This window comes from Gavialis gangeticus, unplaced genomic scaffold (assembly GCF_001723915.1).
Source record: "Gavialis gangeticus isolate Ggan-Ray unplaced genomic scaffold, GavGan_comp1, whole genome shotgun sequence".
Lineage (NCBI taxonomy): Eukaryota > Metazoa > Chordata > Crocodylia > Gavialidae > Gavialis > Gavialis gangeticus.
In genome coordinates, this window is record NW_017729001.1 from 31,487,288 (window position 1) to 31,507,577 (window position 20,290).

The following is a 20,290-nucleotide window of genomic DNA, read 5'->3' on the forward strand; positions in this document are numbered from 1 at the left end:
ATGCAGATGCAGTGCTCGAACGAGGGTTCTTTCTTCGTTCTCCGAACAGCGCAGCTCTCCCGGCCGCTTCTCAGCTGTAGGCCAACTCGAGGCCTGGGCCTAGCCCTCCCCCAGGACTGCAACTCCCAGCATGCTGCGCTCCTAGCAGAGACCGGAAAGCCCAGCATGCAACGCGCTGAGGGGGCCTTGCTTTTGGCCTACAGATCCCAGGGTGCATCGCGCTGCTGCCCCGCAAGCCGCCATGATGAGCGTGCGCAGGGTCATGCCGGGACTTGTAGGCCCCCCGCGCGGCGGAGACGAGCCGTTAGAGGTCCCGCTCCCCCCACCCACACACCTCTGCGCGACCTCTGCCCTTTGCCCTCTGCCCCGCTCCCTTCTTCCTGCCGCAGCTTAAGATGGCGGCCGAGGTGGATTTCGGGGACCGCGAGCTCTTCGAGCAGCTAGACGGCGACGAGGAGGCTCCGGCCGTGGCCGCGCAGACACTTGACGCCCCCCTGGAGGAAGACGAGGAGCAGGCGGCGCTGCGCCAGCGTTTGCGGGACTGCGAGGAGACGGTGCGGCGGCTGCGGGCCGAGAATATCCTGACGGGGCGGGACGGGCTGCGGGGCCGGCCTCTGCTCCTCCCTCGCGGGGGCGGCTGTGAGGGTGTGGGCGGCCCAGCTCGGCTATCACCGTGTCCCCGAGCATAGGCGCGGCGGGGTCGCCGGGCGGGCCCAGGGCTTCTTTTCTGAAGAGCCTCTGGTTTTGAATGAAGCTGGAGAGCGGAGCTGGCAGGTCCCCCGGCTCCTACCCTCTTCCTTTTGGTTTAGTTTGAGCTGCCGGGGAGGCAGGTCTTCCTCCCATCTCCTGCCTGACTCGTTCTTTCTGGAGGAGGCAGGGGGCATCCTCCAGCCGAGACTTTTTAAAAATCTTGATCTGTTTGGTCTGAGTTATAAATTGACGTAGCGATAGCACCCGTGTCCCAGGTGTTGCCGTGTTAAAATCTTGGTGTGTTTGGCTATGTTTGAGGTGTAAACAGTCAACCAGTGGTGCCTTGTGAAGCGTTGTGACGAGACGGATTCTGAAAGGCCTTTGTTTGTTTGTTTGTGTTAAACTAAATTGTATTTTCAAATTAATTTTTTATTATTAGTCTGACTGCCAGATCTTTCTTGCCTCTTCCAAACTGAGACTCCTGAAATGGGTATAGTGTTTGGCGTTTCTTCTAATTTTTCTCTTTTGTGAGTCCTGGTATGTTTTATAATCTTGGCATATTTCTCGCCTTGTACGCGTGCTTTTAAACTCAATCTCTGTACAGTTCTCTGCCCTATATAACAAGTTTATAGTCTGAACTGGCCTGTTTCTCTCTCTTCCCCCCCCCCCCATTTTTTGTCGGGTTTTTTCCTGCTTTACCTCATCCTGCTATAATGCTTACTTTAGTGACTTCTATCTATAAACTAAATGGTTTTGCTGGTAGCACCTGTGAATGGAGTACTTGGTGATGCACACAGATGTCCAGCAAGCGGAGACAGAATGTGCAACAGGACTTTGTTGCGGTGCTTGTTATTATGGATTGCTGTTTCGAACGCAGTTGTTGCTCCCTACTTCAACCAGCTTTTTGTATTCATCTTACTCTAGTCCTTTTGTTGGTAAATGAATTCTTGAATTACCTGAAGTGCAGTTTAGTAAAATGCATAAAAGTTTCTGAAGCCCTGCCTTATGTTCGGTGCAGTTGTTTTAGGAGTTGATTGATTTAGGTTTTTAAAGTGTCCTTCAGTTCTAGCAGTGTGCATGCAAAGAAAAAGTAATCTTCCTTAACAAATAATTAACATCAAGAACTTAAAAGAAAATTGAACATTCTGACTCGACCAAGGTATGTTAATATTGTCTTTCCAGCCTAGAACTTTTAGCAATGCAAGTCCTAAACATTAGATCTCTAAACAGATGCTTTCCGGAGTCAAGGTAAAGGTAGCTGGAGCTAATTATTGTCTTGTGCAGTTGCTCTCTGAATATGCATTAGACTCTTCTGGAAAAGGTTTCTGTAACTGTTTGTCTTCTGGGGATTCTAAAATGCCAATGCCCCCTAAACATCTGTATCTTCAGACATATATATACAAAACTTAGTTTAATGCTGTCACTTGTATAACTACTGGTATGAATGTGGCCTTCTGGCAAATAATTTTTCCCCTGAAAACTAGTAGTAGAGTGTTAGTTGTTCTAGCCCAGGGGTGGGCAAAATGCGACCTGCAGGCCAGATGCAGCCCACCAAGCCATTCTATCTGGCCCGCGGGGCCCTTAAAAATGTAGAAAATTAATATTAATTTTCATGTGGCCCTCAATGGTTACCAAAACTCAGTAAGTGGCCCTCCACCCAAAATAATTGTCTGCCCCTGTTCTAGCCTATTTAATAGTCATTCTCTGAGGGATTTCTAATCACCAGATTCTCTGTGCAGTTTTTCCAGTTCTTAAGTAAATGTCAGTGTCCTGTGTTTCTTGTACGTGCCCCCCAATAACAATAAGTCTTTCAAGCAGTTGGCATTCTCTGCTGCATTGCTTGAGGAAGTAAAACTGGATTGAAATCAAGGGGGGCAAAAACTATAGCTTAGAGTAATGGAGTGATTTGAAAGACGAATTACATTTATACTGGCCTGGACTTGCTGCATGTCTGTCTTGAGACGATGCTCATCCTCTTGACTCTTATCACTGCTCTGATTAAATAACTTGGATACATCACATGACATGGGATGATACAATTACATTTTACTTTCTTTGTTTACATTTTTGACTCTTTGTTCTTCTAGTGGAATAACACTGGACAGCTCTAAGTTGGATGGACCTTTGTTACAAATTTTGTTTATGAACAATGTTATATCAAAGTAAGTAATTTCTCTTGCCAAAGCTACTAATTCTGATATTCTGCTGAGATTTGCCTTTATTTGGGGTATGTTAGTGTACAGTGGATGTGAATGTACTGTATTCAGCAGGTAGTGGCAGTGTTCTGAATACTCTTTATATAAATCTGCTGTTCTCTGATTACTTGTATTCAGTTTAGCAAAATATCTTTAATATCCCAGATTTCAATTGGTTAACTGTTTTGATATATACAATCTGTGAATATAATTATGTCAGATATCCATGTCCTGATGCTAATGTCATTTTGAATTCTTTATGGTAACTAATTTGGGAAAAATGAATGTCAGAGCATTCTTTAAAGAATATATCCTGAAGTGCTACCTGAAAAAGTGTCTCTTTGCTTATGCTTAGTCTCCTTAGACCAGTGGTTTTAACCCACTTCTTACATTCACACCACTCTTTGGAAAATGCCAGCATTTCATTTTCATTTTCACCTGTTTGCATACAGAAAAATAATAGAGCAATTCTTCTGTTGCGAAAAAAATCAGAAAGACTACAACTATAGATTCCCATTAAAAATCTCTGTTTATCCTGTGAATTGTGTTTGCAGACCTAACGTTGCTAACATTATGCAGCACCACGTGGCACCCTTGAAAGGATCTCAAGGCACCCAAGTTGATAGTCCTTGCCTTTGCACTGCTAATCTTTGGTTCAGTCTAACACACTCATTATCCACTTGTAACTCATAGTCACTTGTCTGTTCTGAGAGAGTGTGTGTTTGTTTGTAGAGTGTGGGATGTGTGTATTTGATTTTTCCCTTAGAGCTGAGTTTTATGATGAGGATGGGAGTGCAGCTGACTCTAAATTGCTATACTTCATAAGTAACTGAAAACGTGTTCATGTGTTGCACTAGAGTTACTTCTAATTGTAGAAGTTTCCTCAGCTATATTTGCGGGGGGGGGCGGAATTTTCTACTGCTGCTGTACAAGAAAGTGTTGTGAAGGGAGAAAATACATTAATATTGGGTAGTATGCCTTTGGGTAGTGTGCCTTTTTTAGATGCATATGTATAGTAACAAAAGTTTCTATAACCATTCTTATTTTGAACACTATACAAAGTCATAGCATTTAGATTTCATGTCAGTTTTTTTGGTAAGTATTTAGACAATTTATATGTTTACTTCTGATGTTTTATCATCTTTTGTAGGCAATACCATCAAGAAATTGAGGATTTTATTTCTAATCTAGTTCAAAAGTATGAAGAGCAACAGGGAGCTACATCAGAGAAGACCCACTTCAATGTTAAGCCTCAGGTAATTTATTTTTTTAACTTCAGTCTTTTGTTAAAGTATCTTACTACTGGAATAGTTAAATTCAAGAGTTTTCCTTGTTACTGATATACTCCTTATCAAATGTTTATATTGGTAAAAATGGTGGTGATTCAAACAGTTTAAAAAAAAGGGGGGGGGAGAATAGGAAAAGCAATTGCAAGCACCCACTCTCCTTGAAAACATTCTTTCCAGATATTGGGGGACTTTTTTTAAAGTATGCAGGGTTCTAAATGTCACAGTGTGAACCCAAATATGCATTAAAATATAGAATTTTCTAACTATAACTACATTTCTTTAGTCTAAATGAAAGTTGTCAAACATCCAGTCCATTGGGTTTCTCATGCCTTGGGTAGCCCGTTTTCACCCATTGTTGCTGCAGCTGCTAGAGATGTTCCACCAGCATGGCTCTGGAACCCAGGGGATTAATATTGCTGCTGTTCTCTCCTCCTCCCTCTTCCCTTACCTGCTACTGAATTTTGGGGCTTTTAGTCCATAGTTTAGATTTTGGGGAGGAGTGAAGTGGGGTGAGCAGCAGTTGGATTAACCCCCTTGGTTCTGGAGCTGTTCTAATGCAGTGACTGTGGCAGCTGCGGGAGTTGATACTGTCACTCACAGTCCAGATATGGCCACTAGAGCCAAATGAGTTTGACATCCTTGGACTAAGTTTTTTTTGAGAAGCCTTCCCCACCCCACATCTCGTTACTCATGTGGAAATTGAGGTCAATTAAGAGTCTACTGTTCCTTCTTGACATTTCCATGTTCTTTCCCTTGCTGAGAAACAGAAAAGACTCCCTTGTTTTGTCATTGTCAGTCCTTAGCTTCTGCTGCTTTTGAACAGGCAAGTGAAAAGAGGCTTTTTTTTCTCCTGCCTACCTGAAATGCCACATTTTCTTCACAATATTCCCTGTCCCCATGAAGTAAAGAACTAGCTGCCAGGAACCAAAGCCATGTCAGCCTCCTGTTATAGATGGTACTGCTGTTAGCCTACAGATCTCCTACACCAGCATGTAGATATTGGCATGTATATGGGAATGGAGTTATAATATATTTTGTACATTTCAGCAACTAAGGACTACATTTTTAATATGTTGTTCTCTTGCTTTTCTCATTAGCCATCCAGTATTCTTTTGGAAGAGGACCATAGAGTGGCAAGCTCTAATTCAATTAAAAAAATTAAAGAAGCTTTTAGTGTAAGTTTAACAGCAGTTGTAAATCTGCATTCTGCACCTTTTGCTGCACAAAACTATCAACAATTCCAGATGTCTGCCACTGATTTATTTTGCTTTAACCACATAACCAGAAAACATTAATGACATGTGCACATTCAGAAAGCATGCATTTGTTTAAGGATTTACAAATAATCAAAACAGGAAATCTCTTAAGTAATTTTATAGAACTAAATATACTACATTAAAATATTAGCTGATATAATTTTTAGACACGTATAATATTCTAATTGTATTTAAATACTGACAATTTTCTCCATCTTTCTACAGGTTGTAGGGAGTGTTTTATACTTTACCAACTTCTGTCTTGATAAACTGGGACAACCTATATTAAATGAAAATCCACAGTTGACAGAAGGATGGGAAATACCAAAGTATCCTGTTTGTTTGAAATGGAGGCTTTTTTCTATTTTGTTTATGCAATCAAACAGCACAATTGGACAAAGTTTGAGACTTAAATTCTTTTCTAAAAGGTTTTTAAATATGAAATTTGCATGGATCTCATCAGTTTGTTGGCTGAAAAGACTACTAAAATAGTAGTTTTGTTCTTTGTTTAGTCTCCCCCTACCTGCCCCCACTATCCCAAAAACTGGTTTCTTCATGATTGTATGATTATAGGAAAGGGGAGCTCGAAGGGACCTCACAAGGTCATCTATTCCAGCTCCCTGCCCAAGGCAGAGTCATTACTGACTTAAGCCATCCCAGCCAAGTGTATGTCTAACCCTCTCAAACTTTCAGGGATGGAGATTCCACAATTTCTCTAGATAACCTGTTCCAATGCTTGACCCACCCATGGTCAGAAAGTTCCTCCTAAATCTCCAACCTTGGTTTCCTCTGTTGCAGCCAGAGGCTACTCCTCGCAGTCCTGTGCCCTGCATCCACAAAGAAAAACCCATCTCCAGCCTTTCCATAATTGTCCTTCAAGTATTTAAAGATTGTTACCAAATCCCACCCCCCTCAGTTTTCTCTTCTTCAGACAGCCTAGTTCTTTCAGCCTTTCCGCATAAGTCTTGCTTCCCAGGCCCTTGATCACTTTTGTTATCCTGCGGTGGACTCTTTCCATACTGTCCACATACTACTTGAAGTGTGGGGTCCAAAACTAGACACGAGACTTCATCTCAGGCCTTACCAGTGCTGAATAAAGCAGAAGAATTGCTTCCTTTGATCTGCAAATACTGTGTAAAAATCAACCATATAAAATCAGTTTGAGAAATCATGTTTTGCTTATTGATGCACCACAATAAAATTGATCTGCAATTGATGCCCCGCCATGAGTGAAAACGTTAGTTCAGGAGCCAGCTAACCTGTATTTGTTGTACCTGTCTTTGGACTGTATATTGCATTGTAATTTGTTCTTCTGGTTTGCATTCTTGTGAGAAATTAGCAAAGCTCCTTTTCTATCTAGGACTTCAAAAACCTCAATTTAAATATCTTAGCATCTTTCATGAATGAGAGATGGCATGAAGGAAGATAGAGAGCTTGATGCAGCTGATATGGGGCAGGGCATTTTTTATGATGTTCTGTTAGCATGAACATCAGTGTCAGCTTTCTTGAGACATGCTTACCTGCAAACTTAAAGAGTAACATCCAGCTTAGTTTAGTTCCTACAGGCTAGGCCAAGAGAAGGTTTCCCTTCTGAGTTACTTAGTGAAACAGCTGTCTGTTAAGTGGAACTTTTTTTCCCTATGGGAAAATATATACAGAGCAAGGCTAACTATCACATGGAGTCGAATGAGGGGGTTCTCTACAAACATTTTGATGGATAAGCTTATAGTGGATTGTGACTTCTGTAACCTAAGGAAGTGCTTTTAGCTCACTCCAGAAGAGTCCATATAAAACAATGCTAGGTTTTGGTTGTACTTGGAACGAAAAATATCATTTCCTTATTAACATCTAAGATACCAGCAAGTGTTCAGCCAGATCCTCTCTCTAGAGGGGCAAGAATTGCAAGTAGCAAAACCAAAAAGGTTTGTACTTTTAGTTTATTTACCTTTTTTAATTCTAAGCCTCTTAATTTCAAAACATTTTAACAGGAGGTGGTGTATGAGGGTAATACTAAAGATTGTAGCTAACAATTAAAGTAAGCAATTTTAAGTTTTGCAGTAAAAAAGAAAATATAACTTGTAAATAGAGGCAGTCAATCACAAGGCCCTAAAATCACTGTTAAGAAACTGTTTTTAAGCTTATTGGTTAGTGTTTTACTTTTTTCATTTATTGTTAGCATTTTTTATATTGGTCTTGTCATTTTTTTTGCCTTGATATGCTGTCACCTTGCTTTTTCTTCTGTACAGCAGCTCTTATCTGGCTTTTCCTTAGTTGGCTGGTTTTCTCTACATCTAATACAGAGTACAGACTTTTTTTCTTGTGGAGTCGATTATTTAGCTGTTTTGAGGAAGAAGAAAACTTCCTTCTAAGTTTCAAATACATGTTTGGTGGAAGTAGTAAGGCAAGGAGGCAAGCTTACTTTTTCTATAAAGTACTGTATAGCCAAGTGAAATATCTGAGTTTAGGAAAATGGATTTGACAACCATCCTTAACTATAGATGATGCCATATGAAAAATATAGTACTTTATATTTAATCTGAAACTTTGGGCCCTGTATTTTTCCTCCTTTGAGACATGCTGCCTCTTCTTCCTTCAAGTCTTACACGAAAACCATGCCTATTTTAAGTTATGTAACTCTAGCATGTCCATTTCTACCTGCCTCTCCCTTGTCCTTGTGGCAAAGGCAAATGTGCAGACATAAAGGGAACTACCAGTCAATTCTAACAAGATAGAAGGATTTTTTTATAATTATAAAGATTAGGGAGACAAATCTGTATGCATTGTTTGAGGTGTGTGGTTAATTTGAGTATTTGAGTTGATACTGTAAATCCTGGGTACTTTGGAGGGTTACATTCCTAACCACTGCTGCAGTGTGTGGGGGGGGGGGTTTACAAATTAACCAGGGGTACACAGAGCAACAGCAGACCTGAACAGAACTGCTGACTCACTGCAACTTTTATTTCCAAGGCCTTCAATGCAGCAGATCAGAGAATTAAACTGCTGATGAGCCCCAGCTGAATGGCAGAGTGGCGCCCTTTGAAGTAAAAGCTGTAATAAACAGCTGAAAATGAGCAGATCATCCTTAGTTCCACAACTTGCTGTGTTGTGGACAATTGTGATGCAAATGACGGTTCTGTTGTACTCTATCTATATCAAAAATATTTAAGTATGTGTCTGGAAGTACATTTCTAAAGGGATAAATGGACTTTGTAACTTTTTTCTCCTTTCCTTAAACAGGCCAAAACCTCACTGTTTCAACTGTGGTTCTGAAGACCATCAAATGAAAGATTGTCCACAGGTGAACTTTATTCAGTGTGGAAAGAATTACTTGTTCGTTATCCAAAGTTCTGATGTAACAGAATAGTTATAGAATTAGAGGAATCATGTATAATTCATGATGGAAGAAGAGGGGTTTTTTTATTGATAATTTATATATCTCCATTACACTTAGAAATTTAATATATTACATTAGTTTGAGTAATTGAATCTCTCATAGCATAACTTCCTGTTTAACATTTCTTTAAAAAAAAAAAAAAACAACAACAACAAATGAACCCAAAGCCTTCATCTATAGGTTTCTCCCCCTATTAAGCTAGTGGATGTTTAAATACAGTCTGAGTATAACCACCAGTGCACCTTTCATACGTTTGCGGTCCATTGGTTTGTGTTGAGCTGTACATGCAAAAGTTAGAGGTTGCATAATGCTGAAGTTCCCACTTGTATTATCTTTAAGCCACGAAATAATGCCCGTATAAGTGAGAAAAGAAAAGAGTTTATGGAAGCCTGTGGTGAAGCAAGTAATCAGAACTTCCTGCAACGATATCATGCAGAAGAAGTAGAAGAGAGGTTTGGAAAGTTCAAGCCAGGAGTAATTAGGTATTTATTTTCCTGCCATTGACTGTCACTCTGCTTGTCATAGATAAATACATAAATTTCCTGTTGTTTGGAATTAAATGGAGTTGCCACTTGACAAAACTATTGTATATGAGTTCTCTTGGTAGCCTTAACTAATCTGTTAAAACTCATCCTGCTAACAATGCTTACATGAGCTGATAAATTCCTCAAGTTTACTTCTTGTGCTGGAATATTCTGTTAAAAATGTTGTGCAGGGTGGTGTATTCCTGACCTTGGGACCTAGTGGTGATATGGACTGAACCCTCAAATGGTTGTTGAATAGACAGCTGTTCCAAGGGTGATTGCAAGTGTTTCAAGCTCCGTAGGTTATTTTAGAATCATAAACTGTTTGTGCCAGATGTGTACAAATCTAGTCTTTTAAACAAAAGTTCTCTTTCATGGCAAAGAGATGACTGCAGTTTGAGCTGTTTTTTGTCTCGTTTATTTAGCTTGACAGGAAGGATGGATGTTTGTTGTTTTTTTTTTTCCTCTTTTGTAGATAGGCTACCTTTTAAGGATTTGGGTATGAATGCACAGGTCAGAATGAGTTGTCATTCTCATAATAAAGTTAACCTTCAGGGGTTGTGTCCAGATGAGCACTGCTGCACAGTATATGGCAGTGCAGACACGTCTGCGGCACCACATACCGCATGTTCAACTGTTCTCTGTGCTGTAAGACAGCAGCACAGGGTTGTTTTGGGGTGGAGTTTTTTTGTTTTGTTTTGCTGTTTAACTGCAAAAAAACCCAAGAAAGTGGAGTGGTGCACATGGGGGCATGTGCCACTCAAAACTGGAGTCTGGCTGGCCGGAGCCACTCTGGCTGCCAGCCAGGCTCCAAGCAGCAGGGTCACTGCTGTTACAGCCCCAGGAGGACCGTAGGTAAGGCTGCTGGGGCCAGCCTATTGCTGTCTTCAGCCTCCCCTACCCCACCCTGGGTAACTTGCCGTATGCCAGAAGGCATGTGGCACCAAGCATTCCATGGGGACAACTAGCAGTGGCACAAGGTGTGCCACCATTAGTTGTCCTCGGGGATCCAAATGTCCACATTCATGGGGATGTGGACATATACATTCATTTGCATTATGTAGGCAAATTAATATCCTAATGAGAGAGCTAAAATCAACGCTTCCTATATTAACTTTTTTTAGGTACAGTTCTTGCATCTAAAATAGTTCAAAGATTAACAGTAAAAGTGTTTGGATTAAAAAAAAAAATCTCAAAAGAGGGTTATTTAGATTTTGTTTTAACTTGGCAATTCAAGTAAATATTCCTTAACACAAGTAAATACACCTAATCATTGTCTTTATCTTTTTCTAGGAATATCAGATCTCATATAGCTTTCCTTTCTCTTTTTTCCTTTCTAGTGAAGAACTTCAAGATGCACTTGGTGTCACTGATAAGAGTCTTCCTCCATTTATATATCGCATGCGCCAGTTGGGTTACCCCCCAGGGTGGCTCAAAGAAGCTGAACTGGAGGGTTCAGGACTTGCCCTTTATGATGGAAAAGGTAAGAAGTGTGTTGTCAAGGTCTGGCTCACTATAGCAGTCATGCATTCACTTCTTAGTTGATGGAAGACCTAAACTACACACCTTAAAGTACATGCAAGTTTGTGATGTTTGGCATTGACCGTGGAAGGACTTGATTCACCTCAAGACTGCATTGAACTGGTTCTTCTTTTCTCTAGCCATGTCAGTTCTTTAATTGCTTATCATCTAGGCATGCTACAACAGTCTGCTCAACCTGTAATAACTGAATCACATGGTTGAAGGGATTTTTTCCTTTTGATCTTGCTGTCTTTTCAACCTGACTTTAGACCATGGGGTTCATGTAAAGCCATTTGTTTCTTAAATGGCCATGTGTCAGCCTAGCTCTTGCTTGATCACACTTTTTTGATTAGCTCGTAGGTTCTCATGAAGGCTTGTATAAGCTTTCTGGAAGAAAAAAATAAAGTCCCTCAAAGTTCTGTAATTATTGCTGGTTTTAGTTTTGTATTCTGACTTTTGAATTTGTATACATTTCTATAATTGAAAGCACTGAAAAATTTAATAGCCCATTTACTCAGGCTTGTCTAAAGCAGTAAATCAAAGCCACAGTTCTTTTCTTCAGTGGAGAAAAAAACTAATTTTTGACTAAGTAATTTGGCGATTTCTTTATATATAACGGCTGATCATTTATTCACCATCCTTGCAGTTATGTAGCAATGACGCATGGTCTCCTTATTTCCTTGTACTTGTTCTTCCTAATGCAGAGGCATTTAAGTCAACAAGAGAAAATTATTTTTTTTTCTTCTCCTTCAGACTGACACTGTCCTTCATCAGTTGATTTTTCCAGCTCATTCTCTTAAAAAAACAAACAAACTTTGGTCCAGGCTTTGTCTAGGTGAATCATTAACATGTTTCTTCTTTTCCTTCTGACATTGGTTTGGTATGCGCTTTAGAATTTATTTTAAAACTTCATGTTAACCTTTATGAGTGGTCCTTAGCAAAATTAATTTAAACTCCTCACACTCTGTTTCAATAATAAGGGTTCCTATGTTAATGGTTCATTAACTGTCACCTAAAAGTTGCCGTCAGTGTCTAGATTTGGCTCCTCAGGCCTGTGGTGCTCCATGCCTGAGTTATTAGATTTATTCATTCTGTTTTCCATCTTATCAAACACTAGTTAATTCTGAAGATTTGAATTGTGATGTTTTCAAAAATTAGTTTTGTTAATATTTAAATTCAGTTGCTAGTAGCTAAAAACCATAACTTCTGCAGCCATCCCTTTATAGAGAAATTAGTTGGCTGTGTAGAAAAAAACCTCATTCTGGGTTTCTTAAGTTACCGTGCTATCAGAGAGACCGGCCCCCAGGAAAACAGTAGTGAATTCAGATTCTACACTGTCAGTGATGCTGTAATTTCCAACACTTGTTCTTTGACCCCTTGTCTAGCTCTGCTTTCTTTCCTATCCTCATCTGCCATTTTTCAGGAGTAATAGACTGATTTCCCAGCTAATGAAAGAAATTTGGAAATAAGTGTACTCATCATTTTTGTAACTTACAAGAACCAGGAGCTGGTGATGACAAACAGTAGAATTAACACAACAGACATAACATTTCTAGGCTCAGATCTGAAGTGCTCAATGACGGGGTCAGGGTACTGATCTCAGCCTCTAAACCAGGGCTTTGGTCAAATCTCTGTGTGTACACTGAGGAGAGATTTGGCCACTGTTCGTACTTTGCAGGATGCAAGTCTTTCTGTAACAGTTATTTAAACTCTTCATGCATGTGCTCTCTGCTATGGCTTCTTTCTATACAAAAGCATTATAAAGTTATATTCTGTTGTAGATGGTGAAACAGAGGAGGAAGAAGGATCCTATCCACAGAAACGTGTCACTTATGATGTCACTAAATTGATAAACTATCCAGGCTTTAATATGTCCACTCCAAGTGGGATTCCAGATGTAAGTGGATATGCTATACTTAGTTGGCATGTTGTTTCTAAAAAAAACAAAACAAAACCAAAAAACCCAACCCACTATTACTGCCCCATATTATTAAACTTCTGCCTCTAATTGACCATCACATTTTGCTTTCAGTCATCCATGATTTGCTTAATTAATGGTATCTTAATAGATATTTGGATCATTTCATTTTCTTGTCTTTTTAATGTATTTGTCATAGAGCTTCTGGCATAACTGTTGCTAATTAGAAGGAAGTCACCCTAGGTGTGCGTGTTTTTCTTTTTTCTGTGGAAGTAAATTTTAATAGCCATGTTAAATACTAGTTGCAAGTAAATTGTTAACAATTTACTTGCATTTCACATAAGCAGTGTTATTGTTTAGCCAGTTGGCTCCCTGCATCAGCCATTCATGTTTCCAAATGGAAGGGAACTTGTCACCTGTTAGAAATGCACATCTGAAATGCAATCTGTAAGAAGGCAGGTTCTTCCTGCCTTCCAGTTAGACATATTTCTGGTTAGTGTATTAACTAATACTGGTTGACGTTATTCATGAAGTCAATTTGCTGAAACATGTTGTGTTACTAACTACAATTTGCTGAATGTTGAGCCTTGCTTCTGTGTTTTGCTATAGGAATGGAGGATATTTGGTTCCATACCCATGCAGCAATCCCAACAGAAGGATGTTTTTGCTAGCTACCTTTCTAATGTTCATGCGGTGAATATCTCTCTCTTGTTTGAATGCCAAATATGGAGGAAAAAAACTTGTATTTTTTGTTAGTGTTACCCAGACATTGATTACTAGTTACGTTTCCAACTTTGACCAAAGATGATTCAGAGTGAACTGCCTCAGAGTAGTAGGTTTTGGTGTGAAATCCTGAGGCTATTCAGGACAAACTCTTCCCATAAGTAGGGGATTGCCTTTTAAATAATATAGCCACAAAAGAAAACGAGTCAGAGTTGTTCTATAAAAATTGGTACTTTTTTTACATAAGATAGCCCATGAGATTAGAAATATATGGACTTGATTTAAAAGGCTATGTTAAGACTTTAGTGTTTGTTCACAGTTTCTCGGAATTCACATATTTTATGTAGGCTGTCTAAATAACATGCTTCCATAATATGCAAAAAGGTGCATTTTATTATTATTGTAAACCATGTCTATGTTTAACAGGTGCTTATGGCAACCTGGATTTATAGTTTTCTCTGAGAGTACCTCTGATGTAACTGGTGTTTTCTACTTACTGTTTAATTTTAGGTTTCAGGTTCCTCTTCCCTGAGTTAGGCAGTCCATTACAGTAAACGAGATCTTTATTGGTGGGGAGGGGTGAGAAGAAAGCATGTCAATATTCTTCATGTGATTTTTAAAAACAATTTCTCTGAGACTGATGCAAAGGGAATGCTTAGTATGTGTGGCATGGACATTTTACAAGATCCAGATAGAAAACATTGAAAAATTGAGTACACTTTAGGCTGTGATGCTTTGTTTAATGCTAGTTTAAACTGTAACTTGTTTGTTGAAAGGAAAACCAAAAATCAGACTGCTTGAACCTCTCCTGTTTGTTACCTTCAATGTATAGTTTATGATATGAATCAAAATCATTGTCACAGCTTATAACAACGTGTAAATAATTCTGTGGTAGGAAGTGTTATTGCTTTGTCTCGTATGGCAATATTATAAAATCTTAACTTGCTCTTCTTGTTTCTGCATAACTCTTTCCTCAGCCAAGTCCAAAATCTAATAATAAAAGGCCTGCCATTCAGACAAGCCCTCATAATTCAAAGAAGCTAAGAGAAGACAATTCAGTGGTGGCTTCAGCAGCTGACATGGATGTAGATTCTGGTATAATTTACTTTTTTAATATTTTGGATTTGCTCCTTTCTCTTCAGTGTTGTAATTGATACTGAATTACTAAGCCATCATCTAAGAGGAGATTAGACGGTATTGGAACTGGCAGCTAAAGCAAACTAGCTATGGTGCTCAAATATTTGCATTATTTCTTACTTATATTTGGGGCTGTAATACCCACCATTTCCTCTTCAGAGCATTTTACTCTGTAACAGAATGGTCTGTTCAAGGAAACTGGAATCTTAGGTCACCACTCCTAGTAGTAACACTGGGATCACTGAGGCCCTCTCTGAAGCTGAAGGCACAATGGGATCTAATGTGCAGTTTGCACAATCATGCCTTTTGCCATGCTGCATGTGTATGACAAGAAGCACAATTGTGGAATCACTTATTGGATCTTATTGCCAGTGCAGGGGGAGCATTACCAGTTAATTGCAAAATACCTGTAATTTGTAGAGGGGTCCTGAATAACAAACATGCTAATCTGAGTTGGTCTGGTTTCAGTTTTTGAAGGATCGATATTAGCTACAGACAACACCTTTGGTATTTTCAGGAGGGGCCATCTATAAAGCATGTGTAGAAACTGTTGCCTCTCTTTTTTTAAAAAGACTGATTTAATGAATTGGCTTCTATAGCAATTCTAATCGGTGGCTTTTGGGTTCTCTCTGAGGAGAGAACCTCTGTACATGTGGGAGCACAAATCTGAAAAGTTTGCTTTCAAACCTTAAGTGTTTATCTGTTTTAAAAATGTGGCTTTTTTATACTACCATCATGGTTTCCCATGAGATTCAAAATGACATCTTTGTGAAGGTTCCTCGGGATCCTGTGACCACCTCCTGCCTCTCCCTCTCCCACCAAAAAAAAACCCACCCAAAAACCTATCTTGCATGACATTTCATTTGGATATAACTTCTGGTTTTGAGCCTGAGATTCAGGATATGGGGGTGGGGACAACGATGACAAACACTTAATACAAATGTGCTGTTTTTAATTGAAGCTTAGGTTTGAAATCAGCCAAGATAAGAATTAAACCATCAATACTACTAATTAAGATTTTTCATTATCTAATATTAGATTTGGACATGTCACAGAATTCTCAAGCCTATGATAGTTTTCAGTTCCAGCCTCCTCTGCCACCTGGATCGCCATCAATTTCAACACCACCTCCATTGCCACGAGGAACACCTCCTGCTACTCCACCCAACTTTACACCCCCTCAGCCTCCAACACCTACTCCCCCTCCTCTTCCCAGGAATACACCACCAATAACTTCTTCCAGTGACTCGTCTCACCCCAGGATGGGAGAACCTGTTATGGATGAAGATACTTTGACCCTAGAAGAATTAGAAGAGCAGCAGAGACTGATTTGGGCTGCACTAGAGCAGGCAGACAGTACAAATAGTGACTCTGATATACCTGCAGACACACCGTTAGCTGGGAACTCTGTTACATCATCACCATCTAGGAATGAACTGGAAGTTCTTCCAGAAGGAAGAACATCTGAGAAGCTAGTTGTAATGGAAACTAGTGTTTCGGGCATTAATATGCAAATCTCCAGCAATGAGCACTTTAAAAGTAGTCCTAGTTCAGGGGATGGGTTGCTTGATTTAAAGGAAGACCCTGATCCTGTGGATTCAGAAGGCATGCTGGATGACAACACTACAGCCTCCAAAGGTGAGGTGAATGATGAAGGAAACAAAGGCATTGCTGACGTGGTGACCAGCACTGAGTCATCTACAAAAAATTTGAGTCCTGTTCCTGACATGAGCAAGTTTGCTGCAGGGATAACACCATTTGAGTTTGAAAATATGGCAGAATCTACTGGTGTGTATCTTCGAATCAGAAGCGTGTTAAAAAATTCCCCCAGAAACCTGCAGAAAAAGAAAACGCCTTCAGTATGACTGGTCTTCCTTTGTGGTTCCTTGGGCCCCAAAAGAAATTAAAAGTGTCCGCCAAGTTGGATATGCTTCTGCACCCTGCTTTTCAAATATGTGTGGAGAGTGGACAAATATAGTTCTGCATCTGTTCTTCCTGGTATCAACTTAAGTCCATTCAGGGCTTCCACTTAACCAGGACCAATGCTGCCATTTCAGTACAGGAGAACTTGCTGAAATCAAAACCTTACACAAAGATGACAAGACTATTGATTTGTTTTGGTTTGATTTGAATATTTTATACCCAGTAATACATGGAAGTCTTTAAAAATACAAGTTGTGGCTTGCTGTTAAATCTTTTGGTTAAGATTTATAATGTCTCTGACTGGGGTCAGGTGGAGTGGTGATTTTTATCTGTCCTTTGTACATTAGTCTGCTCTTTCTACGTTTTGCTAATTACCCTGTAGATAAGTTTAATATATTAATGTTTTTAAAAGATCTACCACTTTTAAATTTCCTATGTTAAATCCTGGCAACCAGATGGAAATAATCAGGGATTACCAGCATTCGCCTCACCATTTCAGATATTTTTATAAATTATTTATGTGGGGTCAGTTTTTTAAGTACCACTTCTATCTTTTGTAACACCATTCTTCATGTAAACTTGCTGTACATACCTGTTCGTTTTTGTGTACAGAGGTTTTAATAAATATGTTTTTCATACAATTTTTTTTAATGATTGTTCCAAGCCTTTCAGGTTCTGGTTAGACGTTTAAAGCTACATGGATATGAATCTAATCTAGAAATTAATTGACACAGAATTAATTGGTAAAAAGGGGGTGAATGTAGCTTATAAAAGCACCAAATCTGTACTTTGTAATAATGCTTGGATCAGAAAATATTACTTGCCTTTAAAAGGTACTTAAATGTATAACTTTTAAAATCATCCTACCTTGCTTTTTTCTTTTAATGGAGGATTTATGGGTGGGATATTCAGGAAGCACTAAGCAACATGGATTTGATGGACAGTTATACTAGCCTGGGTGACCTTTTTTTTTGCCATGAAATAAGTATCAGTGGGGCCAAATCAATGGAGTAGCAGATGCAGTTTATTATCAAGATTCTAAGATCTTATTACAAAAGAAAGAGAAGAGACTCCAGTGACTATATTCAAAAGCATGTATAACACTGATCAAAGGTTCTGACTGCCTTTTTGGAGCCTGCAGGTCTCTATCTAAAGAGCAGGTACAGCTTGGGTAATAATGGCAGAACCATCCTAGCCCCTCTAGAGGTTGAGGCAACAGAGCATTCTGCATTTGAATACTTCAGAAATCTTTATTTTAACTAGATATGTGCTTCAAAATGGGCACATTTAGCATCTTTAAACATAGAGGGAATTTTTCTGGATGGCTCTTGATACTAGAGGTGGATATAGCATAGACTGCTCCACCCACTATGAAGAATCTATTTAGGTGTGGAAAGTCATAATAAGCACTTACACTTAAATGGTTCTAGTTGGGTGGTTTGGTTTTGTTTCAGAACTACCTTGAGTGAAAAGCTGAAATACAGGTTTCTAAAACAAAACAAAAAAAGTAGCTTTTTACATTGCATCACTTTCTTTCTTGGTAGGTGGAGACCATACTGTCCTTGTGAAGCTACAAAACAATTTTGTGTCTTGTTTCTTTTCAAATAGTTTCTTACAAGCTTTTCTAACTTGTCAAACTTCAGGAGAGCCCAGAACCCTGTTAGCCAGGGTGTCATGGATGCTGCCTCGCTTGCCATGCAGAGGATGATGAAAGACACTAAGGTAATTAAGTGCTACAGTGTACACACCTTGGGTGTGTTAAGGCATTCATGTCTGAGACATTCACTTAGAGTTCTCAAGTCTCTCCTGTACCTCTAAGAGGAATGTTAACCGCTTATGTTAAAAATGTTGCATAATGTATGGCCTAATTTTACAGATATGTGCACACTACTTATAGAAACTTGGAATTGATAACCTATATGCAAAGATCCTTCTAGCATTAGTTTAGCCCTTTAACTACACACCCTTCATAATAAGTCTGCTGTTCCATTTAACAGCTCAGAAAAGCCAAGTTCTTCAAAAACCAGTGAACCAGTGTGTAGGAGTAGGAAGAAAAAAAGAACACAATTGTTAATTCTCTTCTTTCTGTTTTAAGGGGATTGGGAGAAGGAGGAAAGGGAAGTCATTCAAACAGCTCTAGTTTCATTAAAGCTAAACCAAACTTATGCTCTCAGTAATCTTTATAGAGAGTTCACTCTCTATAGAGTCCAGAATCTTATGAACTGTATTTATAACCTGTTCCATATCAATTATTAGCTACAAAACTTAAATGGGGTCACTGAATCCAGGTGTCCTACACTTTAATTTCTCTCACAAATTAATTGCTTTTTGTTTAGTATTAGCCATCCTGTTTTTTATATGTGCGTGCACGCGCACATATTATGTAATCCTGATATAATTTAATGCTATTCATTATATATCGTAGGGCAGAGAAGAGGCTTAAGGCATAAATTTGCAAGAATGACTACTCTCCAAGCAGTCCAATTTGCAGAAGATAGAATATTCCTTTATCCTACTAAGAGTTAGTACAGTCAATTTAAGTTTTATGATCGGTCTTTTCTTCTCTTTTTAAATGCAGATTTTCTTTATCAACTAAACAAATACCTCTAGACACTTCCTGTTACAAAACAGAGGCTGCTAGAACTTAATCCTTATATCCAATGTTCTGTACCAATTGCAATGTGACTTAAATCCAAGAATTTGAGTTGCCTGCCCAATCCAACAGTGTAACTAGAAAGTTTCTGTTCTGTTTTTGGCATGTAGGATTATTTCCCTTATTTGTGTGTACACGGGGTAAAAACACTAAAGGCACTGTTTAACAAGATGTTTTGTATCAAACTCATGGGAGGACAGTGTTGTAACACAACTATCGCAGTCTTGGAATAGCTAATATCTTCCACCAGAATTCCATTTCCCCCCTACCCTTTTAATAGTCACATTTTGCCCAGATCTATAAAGATACCTAAGCACCTATCTCCTATTGGTTTCACTGAGAGTTGGGTGCCTGCCTACCTCTTGTCTTAAATTGATTTATGTTAACAGGTGACAGGCTCAGCATTCCAACAGTTCGAGTGTGGGGTGGGGGGGGGCCTACAAAAAAACCTGGGCTAAATTCACATGAAGTCTGCTTCAACTTGAAGTCAACACCACTACAATCATGTTGACAATCATAAGAGTTATTGCCTCTGATCCTACAGAAATCACTGAGTGAAATCTTGATTTCCAAATAATTCTTAGACAATTGGATCAAATTTGGCAACGGTATATATTATTGTGGTATTTATTGAGGTATTTAATTGTTCTAGTCTTGTCACCCATTGTAGTCAACATGTTACATATTTTGAAGAGGTTTTTTATTTTTATTTTTTTCTTACGTTAAGGCTTATTTGAGCTCAGATAAAAATGCAAGATACATCCTTTAACCAGAAAGCATCTTTTGGTTTAGTTGCTAAGTTTTGCTGAGGCACCAAAGCATTTTCCTGATGTTTTAATACTATTTCTTGTAGTGATAGGTGTGGTACAGGAATCTAATTTAAAGCTGACTAAACTGAATGAGTAATCAAACTTATGAGATGAATACATTATAAGTATGCATTGTTCAAACTTTCCCACAGACTCTGACAATCACAATTCAGTTCTGACCTGAAACCCTCCTGTAGTTCTATCCTTAGTGCTCTTTTTACTATAGAGACATGAGGGTACTTGTCTCATAGGAAGCAG

At 39.1% G+C, this 20,290-nt stretch overlaps 1 protein-coding gene across 1 annotated transcript; it reads left to right on the forward strand.

Moving 5' to 3' along the window:
• Positions 1-366: 366 nt before the first annotated feature.
• On the forward strand, positions 367-17,211 carry ZCCHC8 (zinc finger CCHC-type containing 8). The gene is made up of 14 exons (XM_019507262.1): positions 367-576; positions 1,807-1,849; positions 2,778-2,852; positions 4,036-4,141; positions 5,272-5,349; positions 5,656-5,759; positions 7,284-7,352; positions 8,668-8,728; positions 9,164-9,306; positions 10,689-10,831; positions 12,651-12,766; positions 13,397-13,480; positions 14,488-14,605; positions 15,686-17,211. The coding sequence occupies exons 1-14, from the start codon at positions 396-398 to the stop codon at positions 16,510-16,512; spliced, it is 2,148 nt and encodes a 715-aa protein (XP_019362807.1). The 5' UTR covers positions 367-395; the 3' UTR covers positions 16,513-17,211.
• Positions 17,212-20,290: the final 3,079 nt, after the last annotated feature.